The 23,214-nt window shown below is 45.8% G+C and overlaps 1 protein-coding gene across 1 annotated transcript in view; it reads left to right on the top strand.

The window, feature by feature from the left end:
• The window catches only part of ADAMTSL1 (ADAMTS like 1), a 256,986-nt gene that overhangs the window by 200,777 nt on the left and 32,995 nt on the right, over positions 1 to 23,214 (top strand). Inside the window, exons 19-22 of the mRNA XM_081844758.1 lie at positions 350 to 1,493; positions 11,224 to 11,351; positions 16,577 to 16,705; positions 22,713 to 22,892. Of these exons, the coding sequence (XP_081700884.1) occupies positions 350 to 1,493; positions 11,224 to 11,351; positions 16,577 to 16,705; positions 22,713 to 22,892 (1,581 nt within the window). The remainder of the gene's footprint in view (positions 1 to 349; positions 1,494 to 11,223; positions 11,352 to 16,576; positions 16,706 to 22,712; positions 22,893 to 23,214) is intronic.

Below are 23,214 nucleotides of genomic sequence, written 5' to 3'. Positions count from 1 at the left end.
CTGTGGACAAACTCTGGCTCCTTTGGCCTGAAAGTGAGATGAGCACCGCAACCCCATAGTCGCCTTTGACTGGACTTAACAGTCCTTTACCTTTACCTTTACCTTTACCTTTACCTTTACCTTTATCATGTCATGCTCTCTTCGGCCCTCCCTGCCTCCTGCCACAGCAGCAGCCAATGTTGTGGAAGTAGAACAGGAAGTGCGCAATCTGATCACAGCATATCACAGATGAACTGGAACAAAATGGGAGAGAGGGGATAATCCAATTCTAGTTTCCACCCGAACTTGCTAGGCTGAGAATGGAGAGATGATGTGGTTCCATTTCCAAACATTATTAATTACATTTCAGGACACCAGAGGCCATCTCACAAGCAAACCCCTCTGATCATGGCTCAAAAGAAAGTCTTCATCCAAACAAGGAAACAGAGAAAGCTGCACTTCGTTGTTGGCGGGTACGCCTACCTTCTCCCCAAAACCTCCGTCATCCTCAGGTGCCCCGTGAGAAGGTTCCGGAAGCCAATGATCACATGGGAGAAAGATGGCAAGCGGCTCATCAGCTCAGCTCACGTGACTATTGCTCCGTATGGATATATGAAAATTCATCGGTTGAAGCCCTCCGATACGGGGACTTACACCTGCACAGCAGGGCTGGCTCGGGAGCATTTTGTGATTAAGCTCATAGGAGGCCACAACAAGCGCATGGCCGCCTTGTCACTTGGGATGATGAAAGAAGAAGAAGCCACAAGGAAGGCCAGCTTGAACGAAGCTTTCCACGCCCAGGAGAAGCATCAGAACGGAATCCTCTTCAACGGGAGCAAAACTGAGAAACGGGGGCTTCTTACCGACCCTAGCAGCCGGTACGATGATATTGTCTCCAGGCTTTTGGAGTACAGAGGCTGGCCTCGCGACCACCCAGAGCCATGGGAAGCTCAGGACTCTGCGGAGAGAAACATCTCTTCCGAGGAAGATCAAGGCCAGGAGTACACCCTTCCTTTCACCATGGTCGCCAACCAGGATCGTTTGGACGACATCCTGAGAAACTTGTCCCAACAGCCAGAGGAAGTTCAGGATGTCTATAGCAAGCAGCTGGTTGCGCAGCTGGCCCACGAAATTTTCAAGAGCCATTTGGAACATCAGGAGTCCCTTTTCAAAACGCAAGGGAGCAGGGTCAGTTCTGCTTCAGTGGAGGTCCCGTTCAGCAAGTATTTTTCCGAGTTCACCAGCTCCTTGAGAATGTCTTCGGCTGAAGCCCACTTGTCCTCATCACCAGAGCTGACAAACGGCTCGCGGGGACCTCATAGAAAGCCTGCCATTCTCAAGAAGATATCTGCGGCACAGCAGCTCTCCGCCTCTGAAGTGGTCACCCATCTCGGACATACTGTCGTTTTAGCTAGCGGGACACTAAGTGTTCTTCTTCACTGCGAGGCGGTTGGGAACCCAAAGCCCACCATTAGCTGGGCAAAGAATGGAGAGGTTGTGCAGTTCAGCAAAAGGTAACAAATTCTGTTGATTTTACCTTCCCAAGGATTAAGCTATGCACTTCCTTCGTTTTCTGTTGTAGTATTTATACTTTGGTGTTCACAGTTCCTGTTCTGGGGGCACACTTTGCAAGCATGCACACACAGTGTGGAGTGGTACTGTCCATGTGACGACCACTGATTAAAACCTGTCTTTGTTATTCAGTGCATGGATCAATACCTTCCCCTATGGAGAGATCAATGGGGAGATCCCCACTGTAGCGCAAGAAAATCTGGGGAGCTAGAAGCCTACCCCCACCCCTTGGGGTAACAGGGTCATTTCTGGGGGGGGGGGTTACATTTCTGCCACCACAGTATTTCCTGAGGATTCATGTTCTTTGTTTCATGCCTCCCCTATGGTTCCTACAGCACTCATCCCAGAACAGTAAATTCTGCCCTTGCAAAAAAACAAAAACCCACTGCAGCTATCATTTTGCAGCTATAAATTGTAAAATTTGACACACTTCACTCAGATGGAAGTAGCCAGTCCTGCAAATTCTGGCAGAAAGTTATAGACGGTTAATATGAATTTAACTTTAAAGATTCCCTGCATGAAATACCTACAACTTAGCAGGTTTAATATATTCTGGAGGGACTCTTGTGACTTAAAATTTCATCCACTTTGGCCAAAAGCAGGGGAAATTACAGCCTTTTAAAAAATAGATTCCTGAGTACAGTAAATGGGGAACACAGAACTTTGTTTAATAAAGAGCATATTTAAAAAAGCACCCTGATGCCACCTGCCTCCTTTCTGATAGCCTGTCTCTGGCTGATTTTGATTTTTTATTTAAAAATGTAGTTTGAAACATAATTAGCATAGAATCTTTTTAGCAAGATTGATGATTCACAGTGAAAAGGAACTGTTTAATTGTTCGAAGGGCTTAGGGGGTTGTCAAGAACACGGGGGGGGGGGCAGATTTCAGTCAAGACATGTTCCCTCTCCTATGTTGGCAGGGAGAGAATTGCTTCACCAAGAACGCTACTACTTCATTTCCGAACTCTTCATGGGCAATAAAACCTGTAGCCTGAACTGTCAAACACCCATCTGTAATAAATTCCTCCGAGTTCTCTGAATAATCAGCATATAGTGATGATTATTTACACACCCAAGTGAAAAATAATACCATTTTAGGTTTGGGTTAAATTGGTGAAGTGAGCAGTCATTATTAACAGCAGCTGCAGCTACATATGGGACCCATATATAGGAAAGTTTCACATGTGATAAAAGGTACAGCCCCATCATTTACAATTGCTAAAGTTTCTTCCAGGCCAAGTCCAACCCCCTGCCCGCTATATAACACAGGCACAACAGAGAAGCACATCTTATGCATTAGCTTTGACTTGTGGCATCCTTGCCCAAAAGTTTGTTTTCCATTGTTTTAAGGGGGCTTGAGTCATTGGGAGAGAACCCAATATAAGGCAGCTTCTAATTTGTGCAGAAAACGGGGGATGTTTTCGTTTTGCTTTTGTTTTTAAGCAAAACTCCTTTCTGTGTCGTTTTCTTACGGCTGGAGATATTTGATCATGTATCTGGGGCCTTGTATCCTCGCTATGCTTTCAACTGTGTGTTCATTTGTGGCGCTATGCATGCACAGGGTTGGGTGGCCATATGAGAGAGCGGCTTAAGACCTGCTAGTGTGCTCAGAGACATCTGCATGAGTTGACGTATTTACAAGGCAGCCATCCAAGAATCTGCTGCCAGTACATGTTTCCTCTATGCGTAAGTTATGGGCCTGAGGTTAAATATCCGAGTCCGGTCACCGGGGTCAGCCTAGGAAATGAGAAGGCACACAAGAGTCAACTCTCAGAGCTAAAATTAATTTTAAATGGCTGTTTCTGTCGAGGATCTAGCAAGTTTGTGATTTATTCAAGGTGCAGTTCATCGCTTGTGGGTTAGATACAGAGTTAGCTTGCTTGCTGCTCTCCCTTTTCTGTGGCTAGAAGCTCTCCAAGTGCAACGATTTCTGCAATTTGCTAGCATTTGCAGCATTGTTGCTTTTTAAAACAGCATTTTCATTCATTATTGTTGTTGTTATTTCCCTGGCACATGATACATTTCATTTTTACCACTAAAAGCAAAACGTGTGTGACTCTCCCACCCTCAATGTAAGAACAGGAATGTATTTGTTATGAAAAGCACATGCAGTCTTAATCAAGAATAGGCCTATGGTATATATATTTGATTGGACATTGTCCTGTAAAAATATCTTTCTGGCCTGTAGAGAGTTGCATGCACAGATTTGCATAGCCAGTGGTTACATCCTGTTGGGAAAGTGCCCATAAAGTGATTAATAATAATAATAATAATAATAATAATAATACACACATTCTGTTTGAACTTACTGTGGTGTGGTGTATAGGTATTTGTGTGTGTGTCAGGCTTTTAAAAATAAATTGATATTCATTAAGTCCACACAAGGATTAAGCTTGATATCAAGCAAGAGAAAATTGTATCTTGATCCCACACTGCAAATAAATGTGCTTGAGTAGTATATGTGCACCAACTTCTTGGGGTGAGGTGCTCTCAATAGAGTGGAATGAGTCCTGTGAGGAGATATGTTGCAACGCAGGGGATTGGACTTGATCACCCTTGAGGTCCCTTCTAACTCTACAATTCTGTGATTCTCAATTTAGGTAAATAACGTATTTTCCCTCTCGGTATCATCCATAGTAAGGGATGCGGGTGGCGCTGTGGGTTAAACCACAGAGCCTAGAACTTGCCGATCAGAATGTTGGTGGTTCGAATTCCTGTGACGGGGTGAGCTCTCGTTGCTCGGTCCCTGCTCCTGCCAACCTAGCAGTTTGAAAGCACGTTTCCGTGCGCTGCTCTGGTGCGCCAGAAGCGGCTTAGTCATGCTGGCCACATGACCCGGAAGCTGTGCACAGGCTCCCTCGGCCAATAAAGCGAGATGAGTGCCGCAACCCCAGAGTCGGCCACGAATGGACCTGATGGTCAGGGGTCCCTTTACCTTTACTTATCATCCATAGTACCATTTCATACATTTCTTTTTCTTTTTGTAGAGGGTTACCACAAAGAGTACAGTCAAGTTGGAAGTGTAGTCAGTTTACAAATGCATTTGTCCCCTTCAAGTTGCGCATTTTTAGGTGTATGCCTAAAGCATCTCAGATGTACACCTCAAAATGCAACATGTGAAGCAGTCCTAACTATTTGAGTACTCATTTTCAAGACCTTGTTCATGACCGTGCTATGCTATTCAGATGAACATGCTGAACCAGCCGACGCTTACCTGTGTACTAAAAGGGTATTTTGTGCACACAGGTGTGAGTTTTGCATAGGCTGGTTTCTAAATAGCCGTGTAGCAATTACATGCCATCTTGAAGGCTACCCTTTCTGGAGGAAGGAATGACCCTCTTCTTTATGGTCTGCTGAAGAAGACCCCGGGCCTCTTTCGATGAAGTCGAAAGCCTTCCTAAATATGTAAGGCCAGATCCTTTTCGCCTCCTACATGTTGCAGAGCAATAGGAAGCTCAACATAGCTTTTGGTGGGACAGAACCTTGTCTGCGTACACACTATACATTTGAAGCACGTTTTTACTCCTCAGAGAATTCTGGCCACTGTAGTTTATTAAGGGTGGCTGGGAATTGTTACTCTATGAGGGTGCTGAGAATTCTTTGAGGAATAAAATGTGCTTCAAATGTGTTTTAAAGGTAGAGTCTGTGCGCTGCCCTTCCCTAGTTTGCTTTTCCCCTCCCCCCCCCCAAAAAAAGTATTTGATGGGTGGCCTTAATCTGGTTTGTTTTAGAGTGTTGCCACCCATGGAGCTGTGGGTGAGATCAAATATCCTTAACTTTGTGGTTCATGAGGCAGTAGTTTTCATTCAAGGGGAAAACAAAAAAAAATATCATCAGCGCATGGTAAGCAACTAGACTTTGATTGCACTCGGATGGGCTTTCTCATTCCAGCTTTCACATCCTCTTTTGCCTTGGTTACTCCCCCAATTTCTTTTTCTGTCACCATCCTGGCAAAACGATTTATGTAAAACAGCTGCTACAATTTTCTTCTGAGAAAAGCAACCTTGCCTATAGTCCCCCCCCCCCCCCCCATTAAACTTAAGAACGGGTTGAGGAAGTTTCTAGTATTAGCTTTTTTGAAGTGGAAGCTGCAAAATGAGAGAGAGGGAGAGAGAGAGAGAGAGAGAGAGAGAGAGAGAGAGAGAGAGAGAGAGAGAGAGGTGTGTTAGGGCCACCTATAGATTTTCAGAGGCCCAAGCTTGGAAACCCTTTGGCCCAAGTCCAGCATACCTGTGTATATTTATGTGTGATTATGAATGATACAGAGGCGCCATTGATAACACAAGATCTGTGGCATATTATCTCCAAAATCTCCATGCCACAGCCACCCCTATGAGTGATATAGACTTTATACTTGGCTTCCACCCTCTGCTCCACAAGCATGATCTCATACAGACCTAAGTTCTTGCATATCCTCCAACACTTTCCCAATTAAAACAAGGACGACGACAATTTCATTACAGTCATCCCTTGGTTTTCGAACAGCTTAGTTCATGAACAACTCAGAACTCGAATGTTGCAAACCCAGAAGTAGGTGTTCCGGTTTGCGAACTTTGTGAACGTCCAGCGCAGCTTCTGATTGGCTTGAGGACTCTTCTGCAGCCAATCGGAAGCTTCGCCTTGGTTTCCGAACGATTCGGAAGTCGAACGGACTTCCGGAAACGCATTCTGTTCAAAAACCAAAGTACGACTGTACTGTACTTATGTCCTGCCCATCTGACTGGGTTTCCCTAGCCACTCTAGGCAGTTTCCAACATGTATGAAAACATAATAAAACATTAAACATTTAAAATGCTTCCCTATACAGGGACTTCCTTCGGATGTCTTCTAAAGGTTGTGGAGTTACTTATCTCCTTGGTTGGGGGGGGACGGACTCCATACCCTGAAACATTTTGACAATCAAAATAGGGATGTCCTAAGGAAAGTGGGACATTCCAGGATCAAATCAGACCCTGGATGCATGGGCGCAGCCATGGGGGGGGGCAGGGGGGCATCAATCAATCAAGTAAATAAACAAAAATACTTTAACCAAATAACCAATTGCATCTCAGATAACTTGGTACTTCCCCCTCAATAACATAAAGCCTGTCCCCCTCCTAAAATAAATCCTGGCTATGCCTCCCCAGCTTCTGTAAATTTGGGATTAAAAAAAGTAAAGGTAAAGGGACCCCTGACCGTTAAGTCTAGTCGCGGACGACTCTGGGGTTGTGACGCTCATCTCGCTTTACAGGCCAAGGGAGCTGGCATTTGTCCGCAGGCAGTTTTTCCGGGTCATGTGGCCAGCAGGACTAAGCTGCTTCTGGCGAAACCAGAGCAGCGCACGGAAATGCTGTTTACCTTCCCACTGGAGTGGTACCTATTTATCTACTTGCACTAGTGTGCTTTTGAACTGCTAGGTGGGCAGGAGCAGGGATTGAACAACGGGAGCTCACCCTATCATGGGGATTCGAACCACCGACCTTCTGATTGGCAAGCCCTGGGCTCTGCGGGATTAACTCTGGAAAATAGGGACACTTGGAGGGTCTGTTTCTGAGTGCACCCCCACCTATTTTTTTATGCATTTCCCTCTTTCAAAAGGATCCCCCTGATCCCTATAATCTTGGAATTGGGTGCTTTTGCTTTGCATATACAGTGGTACCTCGGATTAAGTATTTAATTCGTTCTGGAGGTCCGTTCTTAACCTGAAACTGTTCTTAACCTGAAGCACCACTTTAGCTAATGGGGCCTCCTGCTGCCGCCGCACCACCAGAGCACGATTTCTGTTCTCATCCTGAAGCAAAGTTCTTAACCCGAGGTACTATTTCTGGGTTAGCAGAGTCTGTAACCTGAAGCGTATGTAACCCGAGGTACCACTGTATAACTGTTGTAGAAGCTTCCCCTGTTTTGCAAATGCCAGATATTCCCTCGGTTAAAACAGGAGACTATTGCTAGAGAAGCCTGGAACAGATGACAATTTCTAAAGATGATGGATATGTAATACGCTACAAATGTTTTTAATACATAATAATGATTTTGTCCTGTTAGTGGGATGTGGGGATTTTCCCAGCTGCTTGGGAAGAAGCTGGGGCCCCCTTCTGAAGTTACATTTTCCTACTTTTCCTTTGGAACAGTATTAACAGACGTGGCCAGGAAAAGTCCCAAAATGTTTGGAGGTCCAGTCTTTACACTACTGGAACAGTTTGGTGAAAGACTTGCACCAAATGTGCAAAGGGGCTGCGTATGAGTTGAGTCACAGGCTCCTTCCCAGCTCCCAGTTTGCAAATATCTGCATCATTGTTGTCATTACCATCCTTTTCCTGGCTGCTTCCTTTTATGCTATTTCGAAACGCAAGTAGGCAAGATTAACGTTGGAATTGGCCCATGGGATGTGAAAGATGAGAGATCGCTGCTACTAGTTTCCTTGTGTGGTCTTGGAAAAGTCAACTAGACTCCCTGGATCTTAGTTGTCTGCTTGTCACTTGCAAAGTATGGTTTATCCCAATGATCTCTTGAGTTTGAATAAACTGCATTGCTGTTGTTTGCACAGGCTTGCAATTACGCAGGATCACATAGGTGGCAGACACAGAATTCAGATAGTCAGCAAATCAGATAATGAAGAATTCAGGGCTAAACTAGAAATGGCATGCCTTTTTCTCTCAGTGTGTGGTGTTGCTGTTTTAAATGAAAAGCAGCCTAAGACATTCTTCAGGCAAAAGGAAGGAACAGGAAGAGGCTTCTTAACCCTTTTCCTCCCTGCCATCTGTCAACTCACAATCTCACTCTCTTCCAGTTTCTTTCCAGTTCATGAATGTTTTGGGATCCAGGGACAGTGCTTTTTACCCTTCTTCATTCCCGGTGCTAAGCGGATATATCCTCAGGAATCACAAAACATTTTTCCATAGAAAGGAAGGCATCACACAGAGACCCCAGAAACCTGCTACCAATGTGTCCTCAACTGCACACAATAAAGGTTTTCAAGCTGGGGGGTCCTCATAAATTTATCAGGTTCATCTATGAGAAAGTGTTAAACGGTAGAAAATCTTCCCTGAAAGAGTTTGTCTGGCATAATCATGCGCAGTGTGAAGCTGCCTTCTAATGCTGTCCACATGCTAGGGGCACAAAATCTCAGCTCATACAGAGTTAACAGTGAGGAACAGTAGGACTTGCCTCCTGTTTTACGTGAGCTGAGTTTGCACTTTAGTACATGCCCCAGAATTCTCTGCAGCAGGTACGCAGGTACGCAGAATTCTGCTGATAGACAAGAAGGCAATGTAGAAAGATTTCCCTGGAAGCAGAAAGCATGAAATCCAGTAATCTGATTGCTAATTTTGCAGCAGCAAAAAAAAATCAAAAATCAAATGTGCAGTTGTGACAGACCAAGAGCAGCAGGTATAATCTGCCATGAACTTTGGTAGAGAAAAATCTACCAGAAAGAAGGGAGGTTCTGGCCAGCTTCGAGCTCCTTTCTTTAGTGTCAACCAGATTTCAGATTTAATTCCTTTACCCAGAGGTCACCAAAGTGGCTCCAGGGATGCGGGTGGTGCTGTGCTCTAAACCACTGAGCTGTTGGAATTCAGGCTCGGTCAGAGGTATGTGCCTATCTGCAGGCACTGGCTGAATTCCTTTGACCTCCCTCCGGCGACTCCCGGCAGGAAAAACACACGAGGTCCGTTCCGGCGATTTTCCTCAGGCTGTGAGAAAAACACACCAACTGCTTCTCCTCCTTCTCCTCCTCCCTGCATATCCCCAGGGAGGGGAATCAGACACAGACAGAAATGTAACTACATGCTTTTATTCCTGTCTTCAGCAGTCATACAGTAAAAGATGTCTGCTCTCTTCAACAAACAGAGAGAAACTCCAAACTCCACCCATGTACATCCTGTACAGGTCATATGACACACACTGAGCTCATATCCTGTGCTCAATAAGGATGGACTGCCCCTTTGTTTCCATGGCAGCAGTCACACACACCCTGTCTGGCTTTGCAGCCACAGGCAGCTGTCTGAGCTGCTAGAGCCTTTGCTTGCTGCAGCATTGCTGCTTTAGAATAACATGAGCCTCTTGGGCTTGCCGATCGGTAGACTGGCAGTTCGAATCCCCACGACGGGGTTAGCTCCCCTTTCTCTGTCCCAGCTCCTGCCCACCTAGCAGTTCGAAAGCATGCCAGTGCAAGTAGATAAATAGGTACCGCCGCGGTGGGAAGGTAAATGGCATTTCCATGCGCTCTGGTTTCCGTCATGGTGTTCTGTTGCACCAGAAGCAGTTTAGTCCTGCTGGCCACATGACCCAGAAAGCTGTCTGTGAAGAAACGCCAGTTCCCTAGGTTTGAAAGTGAGATGAGTGCAGCAACCCCAGAGTCGCCTTTGACTGGACTTAACCGTCCAGGGGTCCTTTAACTTTTACCTTAAAGTGGCACCTTTAGGCACACCTGCACCACCTGCAGAGGCCTGCCCGGATGCCTGTAGGGTCTCATCCCCACCCTTCTCCTACTGATATTAGGTTTGGGAGATGCCTGGTGCTGCAGCCAAGAGAACAGGATGCTGTGTGTGTGTGTGTGTGTGTGTGTGTGTGTGTGTGTGTGATGCCCACAACAGTTTTTCTGGTTTGTAAATACGCCCATGGGCTCAGAAAAGTTGGCAACCCCTGCCTCATACAATATTAAGAGGCTCGAAGTTGAAGCAGCCAGTGGGGCTGCCATCTCAGAACAACCAACAGCAGCAGCATGGTTTTCAGCAAATGTTGGAGTCCTGCTTTGGGAGAAATTATTCAAAAGAATGTGTAGGTATTCAAAGTAGCATTGTCTATGAAAAACAAGAGGTTGTTAATGGGCTGTTTCCAGTAGTTCCCACAGGAGAGATCGTGATGCTACTTGCGCTGAAGTCAGTGGAATTTGCTCCTTAAAAATTGGCAGCCCCCTAGTCTTCAACATTCACATGATAATGACATTTGAAAGAGGATTTCCCTAATCCAATATTTCGTTCCCCCTTGCATCAAATTTAGTCACATAGTTGGAGAAGCCTTGGCATATGAACATCCCAGGCTGGAAAGGGAGGAAACTTAGCTAAGGCAACCTCAGATATTTGGAGGCCCAGCAACAAATATATGCATGTTTTCTGGGGAAAGGTGAAACGGAAGAATGATGTGGAGCTTTGAGGTGACCGTATTGACCAAAATGATGGTTAGGCAGAGGACCGGCACAGGTGGAGGTAGTCATCAGATCCTGGGGCTTGGGGACCATGCCTGCCTTGGGACCATTCCCTGCCTTGGGACATGGTCACAGGGTTGTGAAGACTATGCCTTTGCACAGGAGTACTAGAGATTGCAATTAACGGGTGCTGTGAAGCTGCGGTGGGGAGGCTGCAAGGCACTGAGACATGCAGTAGGGCTTGAACAAGTCAACGTCGTTCACCTCTGCTTTGGAAGCCAATGCACACAGCAGTGTGTCGTATCAAGGTAGAACCTGAAAAGTTAATGTGTGCATAGTTTAAAAAACAGAAGGCTACAGATGCCTTATGCGGTTTGTTATTGCTGGATTTAAAAACTTGTTATTTAATTAAACAGAATCTGCAAAACTGGAATGTATGAGGCCTTGTAACTTGTCATTCTGCATATATATTTATTTAAATAGCTAGTGCTGAGTAATAGCATACTTGGCAAGGCATCTTAGACTTACATATTGGTCTGTCGCTGCAGAATACTTCTTCAGCCAGATGACTCCTTGCAAATTCTGGAGCCTGTCGAAGAAGACGTCGGATTCTATACCTGCAATGCAACGAATGCATTGGGATCTGACTCTGTTTCCATTGCCGTCACGTTAGCAGGTAATATGTTCCTTGCAGTCATCACAGAAATACTTCCTTTTTCCTCTTATGTTTTTGAAAAGTTAAGCCCAAATGTGGAGCAGGCCAGAGTCCGATGTGCAAAGCCCTTGCAGATATTGTAAAGTTTCTACTCAGAGCAACAGCAGTTGAAATAGTTTAGCAATGCTTTTGCACCCAGCATAAAATTACACCTCCAGTGACAATTCAGTATTCCTTTGCAATCCAGAGAAGAATTAAAAAACAAAGCCAAAAATAGATAAATGGCTAAACCTGAGTCGTTGTAGGACAATTGCTAAAACGAGTAAGCAGATAATACAACAGCTTTTCTTTCTGACAGGGTTATTATCTATCACTCATGTGCATTCAGTGACATTAAAACCTCAGTAAATTGTGTTTCGAGGTCCCCAAGCCACCCCAATAAATCACAATTCACACAGAATTTTTGTTTAAGGTTTTTGGCATAATTTTGGCCACAACTTTATTAAAACACAAAAATTGGTTGCTTAGGCATTGGTTGTGGCTATCTGACCCCACACGGGGACAGACTGACATTCGCACGCCTGCGAAAGTCAGAAAGGGAAAACATTTTGGGGAGAGAGATGGAGCTGGGTACCATACCCTCACCTCTCCCCAAATGCTCCCAGGGGCTCTTGTGTGGCCCTAGCCCCTTGACAGGGGTGCAGACAAAAGCATGGTGAGCCCCTGGGTTCCTTTAACAGAAAACCCTTGCAGCAGCAGCATTGGAGGGGCAGGCACAGCTAATCCTCCACCAACCAATTCATAAAACCAATGCCTAACCTCAAGCTTACAAGTTGTGACGATTTGCTACGCAGTAGGCAAAAACCAAATGGCACCAGCCAATCTGCCAAATGGACAAAATTCCTACCGGGCCCCTGCCCCAAAAGCAGATGACCCCATGACAGGCGTAGCAAGGTCAATGCGAACAACCCTAAATATAGGGAGGGTGGGCAGGTAATCCAATGCGCGCAGCGAAAAGAGGAAGCTCAACGCTGCACAGGGAATATACAGTATACTTTTTGGCTGTCAGTCACAAAATGGCAACATCAAATTCCTCCCAACGACAAGGGGAGCCCAATCGCAATGGTGGCCAGCTATCTGTACCCGCCCAGCAACAGTGGGATGTCTTGTTAGACCCTACCGCAACACTTGCTCTCCATGAAGGAGAACATGCTATGTACCACAAGGTTTGAGGTGTGTTTATATCTTTTTTAAAAAGGTCACCTTCCCCTGAATGATGCTTATCTTGTTTGATAAGCATGATGCTTATCTTGTTTGGATGTAACGCTAAACCATAGTTCAGTTTGTTACAGCAGTTTGTTGTTTTCTTTGTTGGAAACTGTGGTTAGGGCTATAGAGAGAGACTTGGAGGCTGCCTTTGGCCCCTGGTCTGAGGTTTCCCAACCCAGGTTTTGTGTTATGTCCAAATGCATCCCCCTTCCTTCCTTCCTTCCTTCCTTCCTTCCTTTCTCTCTCTCTCTCTCTCTCTCTGCGTGCTTCGTGCCTACTTTTGGAATATTTCCATTGAAAATCAGTACAGTTGTGTCTCCTTGAAAAACTAATGCAATTAGGAGAATGTAGACTCTCTTAAAAAAAACTTCACTGTAATATAAAACACTGGAATAATTCATCTGTTATGGAACTCTCCTATCAACAATGGAATGGTATCAAAAATGGATTTAACATGGGAGTTTTCAGGCTTAGCATTTTGTGGTAGGACATAACAATCCATTCTGCAGAGAGCCTTTGCAGCCAGTTATGCTCCTGATGGGCAAGTTTCAAAGGCTATAAGTATAGAATACAGTTTTGGAAGAAAGCCTCTTCATTCAAGTCACAGTTTTCATCCAACGGAGGCTAATCAATCACTGTCTCCCGAAAAAGCTGGGAGAGGGGCATACACAAAACAGATAGATATGCCTTTGGGTTTTCAGCAACCAGCAATCATTTTTCTAATAAAATGCTCCATGTCTTGATTTCATTTTCTCATGCAAACAAATTAGCAAATGCAAGGCCCTCTGGGTCATATTTTTAAGAGACAACACTACTTGAATGAAGGTTCTGAATAGCCTCATCCGTCAAGCAGGAGTTGAAAGTGCCCAGTCACTCAGCTGCTGGAAATCTGGACACCAAGTTTGAGATAATGAAAATGCAATTAACCAAAAGAAGGAGGAGGAAAAATAAACCGCACACATTTTCTTTCAAAAGTGGAGCCCAGAACTTTTCTGCAGAGGAAGTGGGTAAGCTTTGTGCAGTCTAAATGAAACACTCAGCCTCTTTGATTAATTTAGCACATGAGGGCCCAGAGAGAAAATGTGGTTCCATTTTTGGAGTAGTTTGCTACTTTTTATGGGCTGAGCAGCTGACAGATATTTAATCTAACGAAGAGATCGTGAAAGAAGAAGAAGAAGAAGAAACCACCAGGAAAAATTAAAAGCCCAATTGCCATTTGAGGTCTCTCTTTCCTCCTCCTTGATTTAGGAGCACCCTGTAAAACATCAGAACTTGGTGAACTTTCCGTGACTGAATGGAACATGTTTGTGCTTGGATATGCTGCTCTACGTTGATGTCTCAGGGACACTAGAGTCCTGCCCCTGTACAAAAAGTGCTACTGAAAGTGAATCTGCACAGCATCAGGGCTTCATGGCATCCTCTCAAAATACATGGATTAGCTTGCTGCCTATTCCACATGAGTCCATTTCAGCTGTCAGGCCAGTTTATAGATTTTAATTCGTGGCAGCGGGATCTGCGGAGAGGCGGGAGGACAGGAACAAAACCAGATTTCAACCATTTTGGTTGCCGCCGCCAACTAAAGCACCCATAATTCTTCCTCCTTCTCCTCCCTGTTCCACCCATCCTTTCTTAGCCAGCTTTCCCCCTCTTAGTGCCACTGTTGATTTATAGCTGGATTAATTCATAGGCTTTGTAGGCTCCTGTTTTGGGCCCAAGCCCGTGGAATCACACAACAGCATCCATTCTGTCTTCTGCTGGCCCATGAACAATCCCACTTCTGGGAGATAAGCATGCAGCCGGCCAGCACTGAGAAGCTCTCTCACAAACATTAATGCCTTCGGAAGTGGGCTGGCCCCAATACAAGAAGATAACGTAAGCTAGATGGAGTCTCACTTGGGCTGGGGCGTTTTGAGCTCTTCCCTCTCCAGCAGCATGGAACATTTTCCGTCGTTCATCTGACTTTGCAGCCATTAACCCTTCGATGCACAAGTTAATTTCTCCAGCTTTCTGGGGCCCTACCCTGGAGACATGCAAATAATGGCACAAGGAGAATGAAACTTAACTTTATGGAGGAAGCCCTGAATGTGTATACAGATACTTGAGACATCAGGATTGTGGCAATAGTCAAGCAAATATCAGCTTCGGTTACATTTTCGTTTATTGTTGCAACTGGCTTTCTATTTGTCTAGTTTGCTCTCCTGTTCAAGAGGATTTTTGACGTTAATCTTAGAGAATAAAGACTTAGGTAGGATTTGACATGTGAATGAGCAGTTATCATGCTCCAGTTTACACACCACCATATTGTTTTCAATCGTATAAGAGCTGCCAAGATTCTTGGGGCATGTTTTACCATGCCAGGGGCTACTGGTTCCATTTTATTTTATTTCATTTCTTTTTGTCTTTTGCTGCCCCCAAAATTATCTCTATGCATCCTCCATTTGTGTATATGCTCCCCTCTCTCCAAATTGTATGCTTCGAATTGTTTCCAAAATAGTGCTGCCTTTGCACACCTGTATCCATGCACATAGCTGCCAGATGGGGAATGTGGGGGAAAGAGATGACTTTGAGATGAAGTTTGCAAGTACAGTGGGACCTCGAGTTAAGTATTTAATTCATTCCGGAGGTCTGTTCTTAACCTGAAACTGTTCTTAACCTGAACCACCACTTTAGCTAATGGGGCCTCCCGCTGCCGCCGCGCCGCCAGAGCACAATTTCTGTTCTTATCCTGAAGCAAAGTTCTTAACCCGAGGTACTATTTCTGGGTTAGCAGAGTCTGTAACCTGAAGCGTATGTAACCTGAAGCGTATGTAACCCGAGGTACCACTGTACATAAGGTTGTGCATGATCAGGAGCAATTCCCTCCAAAAGAGGAAGGGTCTAGTCTGAGTAGGCTACTTTGTACAAAGCAAGTTAAAATGTTTTACATGCCAAGACCCCATGACCCCACAGTTCCCTAGGGGAAATGAATAACCACACAGGACAACAGCATTTTGGGTTTTTGGCTTGACTATGACCACAACTTTATTGGTTACAGTAGAGAATGGTTTGGGATAGACATTGGGTAAAACCGTTGCTATTCCACTCCAGCCCATCTGCTGGGAGTGCATCTAAGGGTAAACCACAACAGGCTGCAATTTAACAACTCCTGGGAGTGAGCCCAAGCATCCCCATTTGCTGGTTGGGCCTTCTGCCAGGGGAACGCCCTGTCTAAGGGCTGATGGCATTGGCCAATAGCCAGCAGCCAAGCGATCCGGCCTGCCATTAGTCGGATCACTTGGGGGTCCGGGGCCTGGCCGCAACACTGCCCACCAATGAGGGTGACCGGACTTAAGGGGGAGAGAAAATTAAAGAAGAAAGTGACAGTTTGTAAGATGAAAGATATAGCAGAACATCTGAAGGCTTGCAACTCTTTAAAAAGGTAAGGGTAAATGACCCCTGACAGTTAAGCCCAGTCACAAATGACTCTGGGGTTGCAGAACTCATCTCACTTTACTGGCCGAGGGAGCCAACGTTTGTCCACAAACAGCTTCCGGGTCATGTGGCCAGCAGGACTAAGCCGCTTCTGGTGCAACAAGACACTGTGATGGAAACTAGAGCGCACGGAAACACCGTTTACCTTCCCGCCAGAGTAGTACCTATTTATCTACTTGCACTTTGACGTGCTTTCGAACTTCTAGGTTGGCAGGAGCGGGGACCGAACAACGGGAGCTCACCCCGTCGCAGGGATTCGAACTGGCAAGCTTCCAATCGGCAAGCCCTAAGCTCAGTGGTTTAGACCACAGCTTTAGCATCATACTAAATTTTGCAGAATGGGGGAAGAAGGAAATGGGAGTCCTAATCGAGGGCTGTCAGTGACAGCCAGGAGACAAAATACAGACTGTGCCAATTCCTTGCACTATTTTCAGGAAGTGTAGCAGTGCCCATATCTTGCTTCTTCCCTTATCTATTTAATAATCCGCAATCCCTTCTGCTTACAGGGAAGCCATTAATAAAGACATCAAGAGCCACCCTGGTCAACAAGGAGTTGCCTGCTGTCACTGTTGATATTGGGAGCACCGTGAAAACCATCCTGGGTGCAAACGTGACCATCAACTGCCAGGTTGCAGGTGAGAGGTTTCTGTTCTCTGCGTCCTCCCTCTGGCTCCTCTGCTCTGCCCCACCCCTCGATTTCTCCCCTTCCCAGCCCCACTGTTTCTCATATCTGCTTCAGTTATCCCTCCTGCTTCCTTCACCTCTCCCACTCTCAGCCCCTCCATCTCCCACCTGCTTTTTAGCCTTTTCCCCTCATCTTATTTTCTTGTCCTTCCAGCTTCATCCATTTCTCCTATCTGGTCATCTGAGTTTAACAGAACGAGGTGGTCAAGAACTGGGTTATATGTGTGCATTTACCATTCCTCATTCTTCCCCATTCTCCTTCCTTCCATGCAACTTTCTGTTTTGCAAGGGATGTGGGTTGTCACTTAAAGGCGGGTTTCTCTCTCTTTTAAAAAAGGTTTTGTTTATACTTCTCCAAACTGTGAGATTCCCCCAAACGTACAGGTATTGCCTTGTTGCTCAGTGGCTCTATTTGGCTGCAAAGCTGTCATCGCGCCGGGACTGCGTTCGGCGTTAGAAGGAGTGATGTAGTGCACAGCTGCTGCAATCCAGAGAGCCGTGTGTGCAGTCAAATCCCATGGCTAAGGACGGATGGCAAAGAACCACAAGCACTGTGGTTATGTCGCCAGCAGTCTGAAATTCTTGGCTGCTCTTGCGGTACTTACTCGCTGGAACGCAGCCAGTGCGTGTAGATTAATTGGATAACAAACAACAAGTGCGAACAACATCCATTCCCATTCATGAGTAAAGGAGAATAATTGGCAAGTCAATGAGTGGAAGAAAATAACCAGGATGCTTGATTATCCTCTTGGGCGGCAGGGAAGGGCAGATGGGGCTTAAGTCGTACTCAGTAGCCGCCTCACAGTGCTCAAGCCTAGCTACAACATGATAGGAGAGCCTTTTGGATTACGAAGGAGAAAGAAATCTAAGTGCTGGGCTGGACATGCTGCAGTTCATTACTGTAATCCAGTGTTTCCCAAACTTGGGGTCTCCCGCTGTTTTGGGCTACAACTCCCATCATCCCTAGCTGGCAAGACCAGTGGTCAAGGTTGTTGGGAATTGTAGTCTGAAAGACAAGTTTGGGAAACACTGCTGTAATCAAATGGACTGGCTGGCCTGGGACAGGTGTGGACTTGAAACAGCTGATAGATTAATAGGAACAGTGTCCAGAATATCACCAGTAAGGAAAGGAACAGCTCAGACCACTAAGAATCATATAGCTGGAAAGGATCATTTAGTCCAGAGTCATGTGGACTCAAGGCCACACATAGCCATTGGCCTCATTTCATGTGGGTAGCAAGTAGGAATTAAAGAAAGCAGAAGTTTACATTCCAACCTATATTTGTCACAATTGGTGCTGTTTCCATTCTGCTGCAGTTCAGTGTCTAATAATAATAATAGTAATAACTAATAATAATAATAATTTATTTATACCCCACCTATTTGGATGGGTTTCCCCAGCCACTCTGGGCGGCTCCGAACAGATTAAAAACAGAATAAAACATCAAACATTAAAAACTTCCCTAACCAGGGCTGCCTTCAGATGTCTTCTAAAGGTCAGATAGTTGTTTGTTTCTTTAACATCTAATGGGAGGGTGTTCCACAGGGCGGGCGCCACTACCCAAAAGGCCCTCTGTCTGGTTCCCTGTAACCTCACTTCTCACAGTGAGGGAACCACCAGAAGGCCCTCGTAGCTGGACCTCAGTGTTTGGGTTGAACAATGGGGGTGGAGACGCTCCTTCAGGTATACCATGCCATCTGGGGCTTTCAAGGTCAGCACTAACACTTTGAATTGTGCTTGGAAACATACTGGGAGCCAATTTAGGTTTTCCAAGACCAGTGTTATATGGTCTTGCTGGCCTGTTTACCGTGTTAAGTAAGTTATTTAATTAATTCGTGTAACTATTTATAGAGGGAGTGAGCAAAGGAGTACTCTGCCCCAGTGGCGTAGCGTGGGTTGTCAGCACCTGGGGCAAGGCAAGTAATTTGCGCCCCCTAACCCGGGGCAAGGCAAGTAATTTGCGCCCCCTAACCCGGGGCAAGGCAAGTAATTTGTGCCCCCTAACCCGGGGCAAGGCAAGTAATTTGCGCCCCCTAACCCGGGGCAAGGCAAGTAATTTGCGCCCCCTAACCCGGGGCAAGGCAAGTAATTTGCGCCCCCTAACCCGGGGCAAGGCAAGTAATTTGCGCCTCTAACCCCTAACCTGCCGCCGCTGCCAGCTTCTTCTTGCTGCTGCCTGGGCTGGTCGGGTGTGGTTCTCTCCCGCGCTCAGTGCTGCGCTGGGCAGCCGCTGCACTGTCCCTCCCCCAGATAATCCCTCCCTCGCTCTCGCTCCGCTCCGCACCGCAATGCACGCCTGGCACCCTCCCCCTCCACAGTGGGCAGCGACCCGGCAGCTCGGATCGGATTCGCACAGCCAGCACTGCAGTGAGAGAGAGTGAGTGAGCCAGGTAGGGGCAGAGAGCTGCGAGTGTGAGCGCGCCCCCCCAAAATGTTGCGCCCGGTGCGGCTGGCCCCCCCTGCACCCCCCACGCTACGCCACTGCTCTGCCCACTTTTGGCTCTGGCTAAGCTCATCACCTGCATGTGATCCCTAGCAGATTACTCATGTGGGAATGCGACCTTCAAGAGAAAAAAAAGTTCCCCCGTCCCTGGTCTAACAGTTCCCTCATATTTGTCATGGCTATTGGCTAGAACAATAAACTTATGCACAGATGGTGAGAGTGTGCAGTGATGTCAGTGGGCCTACTTCCAAGTAGACATGGCTAGGATCACACTGCATGGAGGTCTGGCCCTGGGCACTGCCTCAGATGGGGGCCTGATGGGGAGCCCAGTGGAAGCTGCTCTGAGCTCCCAAGGGGAAGAAAGAGCTAAAAGTCTAGCAAATAATGGTGCGGCGGAAAAATGCTTAGGAAATATTTTTCTACTTGATGAGTAATACAGCCCATTGAAGGATAGTCCTTGAATTTTTTTTAAAAAAATTACTTCCACCTGTGCCATTTTGAATATAGTCCCTGTTCCAGTTGGCTAGTAAAGTAAAGGGACCCCTGACCATTAGGTCCAGTCGTGGCCGACTCTGGGGTTGCGGCGCTCATCTCGCTTTATTGGCCGAGGGAGCTGGCGTACAGCTTCCGGGTCATGTGGCCAGCATGACTAAGCCGCTTCTGGCGAACTAGAGCAGCACACGGAAACGCCGTTTACCTTTCCACCGGAGCGGTACCTATTTATCTACTTGCACTTTGACGTGCTTTCGAACTGCTAGGTTGGCAGAAGCTGGGACCGAGCAACAGGAGCTCACCCCGTTGTGGGGATTCGAACCGCCGACCTTCTGATTGGCAAGTCCTAGGCTCTGTTGTTTAACCCACAGAGCCACCTGCGTTCCAGTTGGCTACATGGCCCTTAATCTTCTCACTCTGAAGATTGCATGGCTTCTTATTAATGTTTCTCTCTCTCTCTCTCTCTCTCTCTCTCTCTCTCTCTCTCTCTCTCTCTCTCTTTAATGTCTTCTCCCTTTTCTAAGCCTTATTTCCATCAAGCACTGCAGATGACAGATGCATAATGCAGTAAAAGAAAACACAAAACTTAGATTCGGAAAATGCTCTTGCTCCCCCTACTGCTGCTGCGATTGTATGGCGACTCTGTCGGCCTCTCTGCACCTGTGTCCTAAATTGCACATCTTGAAGTTTTTGCCAGATCGCCATGTTCTCGGTTTCATTGCCTATTTCTTTGGAATAAGGCTCACGTAAGAAGGATAGGAAAGCTTAGGGGCTGCTCACTGCTGTTTCTTCTTTCTCTCTCTCTCGCCGCTTTCCCATGACATTTACTCCATGCAGGTGGGACATTTGGTTTCGATTCTTCTCTGTTCACCTTGAAGGCAGCAGCGGGTAACTCTTTTGTGCAGGTGATCAAAGTTATAGAAGCACTGAGCTATATTCTGTTCTGTTCTGAACGCAGCTGCAGATTGCAGCAGAAACACTTTGCATCCAAATCCTTAAGCCCTTACTTTTATCCGAATAAAATTCCCCTTTGTTGTTTTGCAGAACCATGGATCAGAGTCATGATTTTAGGATTTGGTTTCACGTGAGCCCAGGCAGCACGCCAGCTCCAGAAAAGAAATGTGGATGTGGCGATTTGGTTTTTGTTCACTACCTGAAACTTGTACAGCCGTTGGGATTGAGATTAGAAGTGTCTATTACAGAATAGGATGTACCTGGCTAGGGTAGCATTAGACTGAAGTATTGGATAATTGTCCACGCCTGCCTGAGCTCTGTCTGTGTTTGGAGAAGATGCTGCAAATATGCTCTTGATTCCGTCTCTCCATTACATTATCACTCCTTCTAATATTGAACTTGGAGTGGCGGCGCCAATGACTTTATATGCAAAATGGCTTCATGGAGAATCAAGGGGGAGATCTCTGTATGTTTGGAGATACCCCCAAGATTTGCAGAATGTTGACTCCCTGGCAACTCCTGGTAGGGTTTGTCTGAAAGCCCTGAGTCAGTGTAGAAAGACCATGGTCCGACTTAGAATAAGGGAGTTTCCAATGTCATTATGTCCACATAGTAATTAGTCTGGATTACTGCAACGGGGACATGGGGGCAACCCTTGAAGACAGTCAGTTTAACCAACTGATATCAATGGATATATTTTAATGATTAAAAATCAAGATGTTGTTATGTCCGTATTATTGAAATGAATTATTTATTTGGATAGCCATGTTTTGAAATGATTTAGGATTCAGACCAGGCATCCCCAAAATTGGCCCTCCAGATGTTTTGGGACTATAACTCCCATCATCCCTAGCTAACAGGACGAGTGGTCAGGGATGATGGGAATTGTAGTCCCAAAACATCTGGAGGGCAGAGTTTGGGGGTGCCTGATTTAGACTGTTACTGTAATCATGTATTCTTCTTCTTTCTTGCCGCCATGTTGTGAGCCATGTTGGACACACGTATGTGGGAAAGAGGGCATACAAACTGAAATAGCAATAAATATAAAATAAGGTGCCGCTGGTGCAGATTGTGGCTGCAAGAGTACTGAGAACTAGACCTCAAACTAGAATCATATTACACTCATTTTGAAGGAATTGCCTTTGCACTACTGGGCCCAGTTCAAGATACTGGTGTAGCCTTTCTAAGTACAGTGGTACCTTGGGTTAAGTACTTAATTTGTTCTGGAGGTCCGTTCTTAAACTGAAACTGTTCTTAACCTGAAGCACCACTTTAGCTAATGGGGCCTCCCACTACTGCCACGCCGTGGGAGCCCAATTTCTGTTCTCATCCAGAAGCAAAGTTCTTAACCTGAAGCACTATTTCTGGGTTAGCGGAGTCTGTAACCTGAAGTGTATGTAACCTGAAGCATATGTAACCTGAGGTACCATTGTACTGAATATCTTACCTGTGCTGACACCCCATCTGTGGAACTCACTTCCATTAGAGGTGCACCCACCTTGTTGATGAGTTTTCATAGACAACTTAAGACTTACTAAGATTTATTCACTTAGACTTTGGGGTGTTTGTACTGGCAATTGCTGCTTGGATATGATAACTTTAAACCAGGCTTCCTCAACCTCGGCCCTCCAGATGTTTTGAGACTAAAATTACCATCATCCCCGACCACTGGCCTGCTAGCTAGGGGTCATGGGAGTTGTAGGCCAAAAACATCTGGAGGGCTGAGGTTGAGGAAGCCTGCTTTAAACTCTGAGTTTTAATTTGCATGTTTTTGCATACTTTATTTTACTGATTTGTATTTAACCTTCTTTTAAATACATTGTGAGCTGTGCTGTGATCCTTTTCACTGAAGGATAATGTGTACATTGAATGAATGAATGAGTGAAGTACTTTTATTCTTCTCAGAACAAGTTAATGTGTGTGAGATAGACTGGGATTTTGGCAAAATATATATATATATAAATAACCAACCTATGTAACATCAGCTTTTCTCAGCAACACCTTTGCAGAGTGTACAGAATGCAGATTCTCTCTCTCAGGATTTTATTTTAATATATTCTCTTAACAGGTGTGCCTGAAGCAGAACTCACCTGGTTCAGGAATAAAATCAAGCTGGCCCCTGGTCATTACCTGCAGGATGGGTCACTGCAGATTGAAAATGTTTCTCTCTCGGATCAAGGCTTATACTCCTGCAGGGCAGCCAACATTCGTGGGCAGATTACCGAAAGCACTCAGCTTCTTGTTCTGGGTAAGCTTAAATTTACACTGTCGTTTAAAGAGCTAACATTTCTTGCCAAGGTTTCTTCACATGTACTTCAGAGAGCAACAGCAGTATTGCCATTATATAAAAGTGAGGGGTGCAGGGCCAAACCAGTCACGATATTCAAAGTCGTCTTCTTCTTCTTTTCTTTGGCGATCCCTCGTAGCCGAGTAAGATTGTCTTCCATTAACATGGTTTTAAAAACGAGTCCGTAAGTGACTGTGGAGGCCAATTCTGGATCCACACATCCTTCCACAGTGGGGACATAGGTTTCCAGGTGGGAGTTGGTCACGGTGTGGATTTGCCAAAC

This window comes from Podarcis erhardii, assembly GCF_964252035.2.
Source record: "Podarcis erhardii genome assembly, chromosome: 17".
Classification (NCBI taxonomy): Eukaryota; Metazoa; Chordata; class Lepidosauria; order Squamata; family Lacertidae; genus Podarcis; species Podarcis erhardii.
The sequence above is the reverse complement of the archived record's forward strand: the minus strand, read 5'-3'. Positions and strand labels throughout refer to the sequence as shown.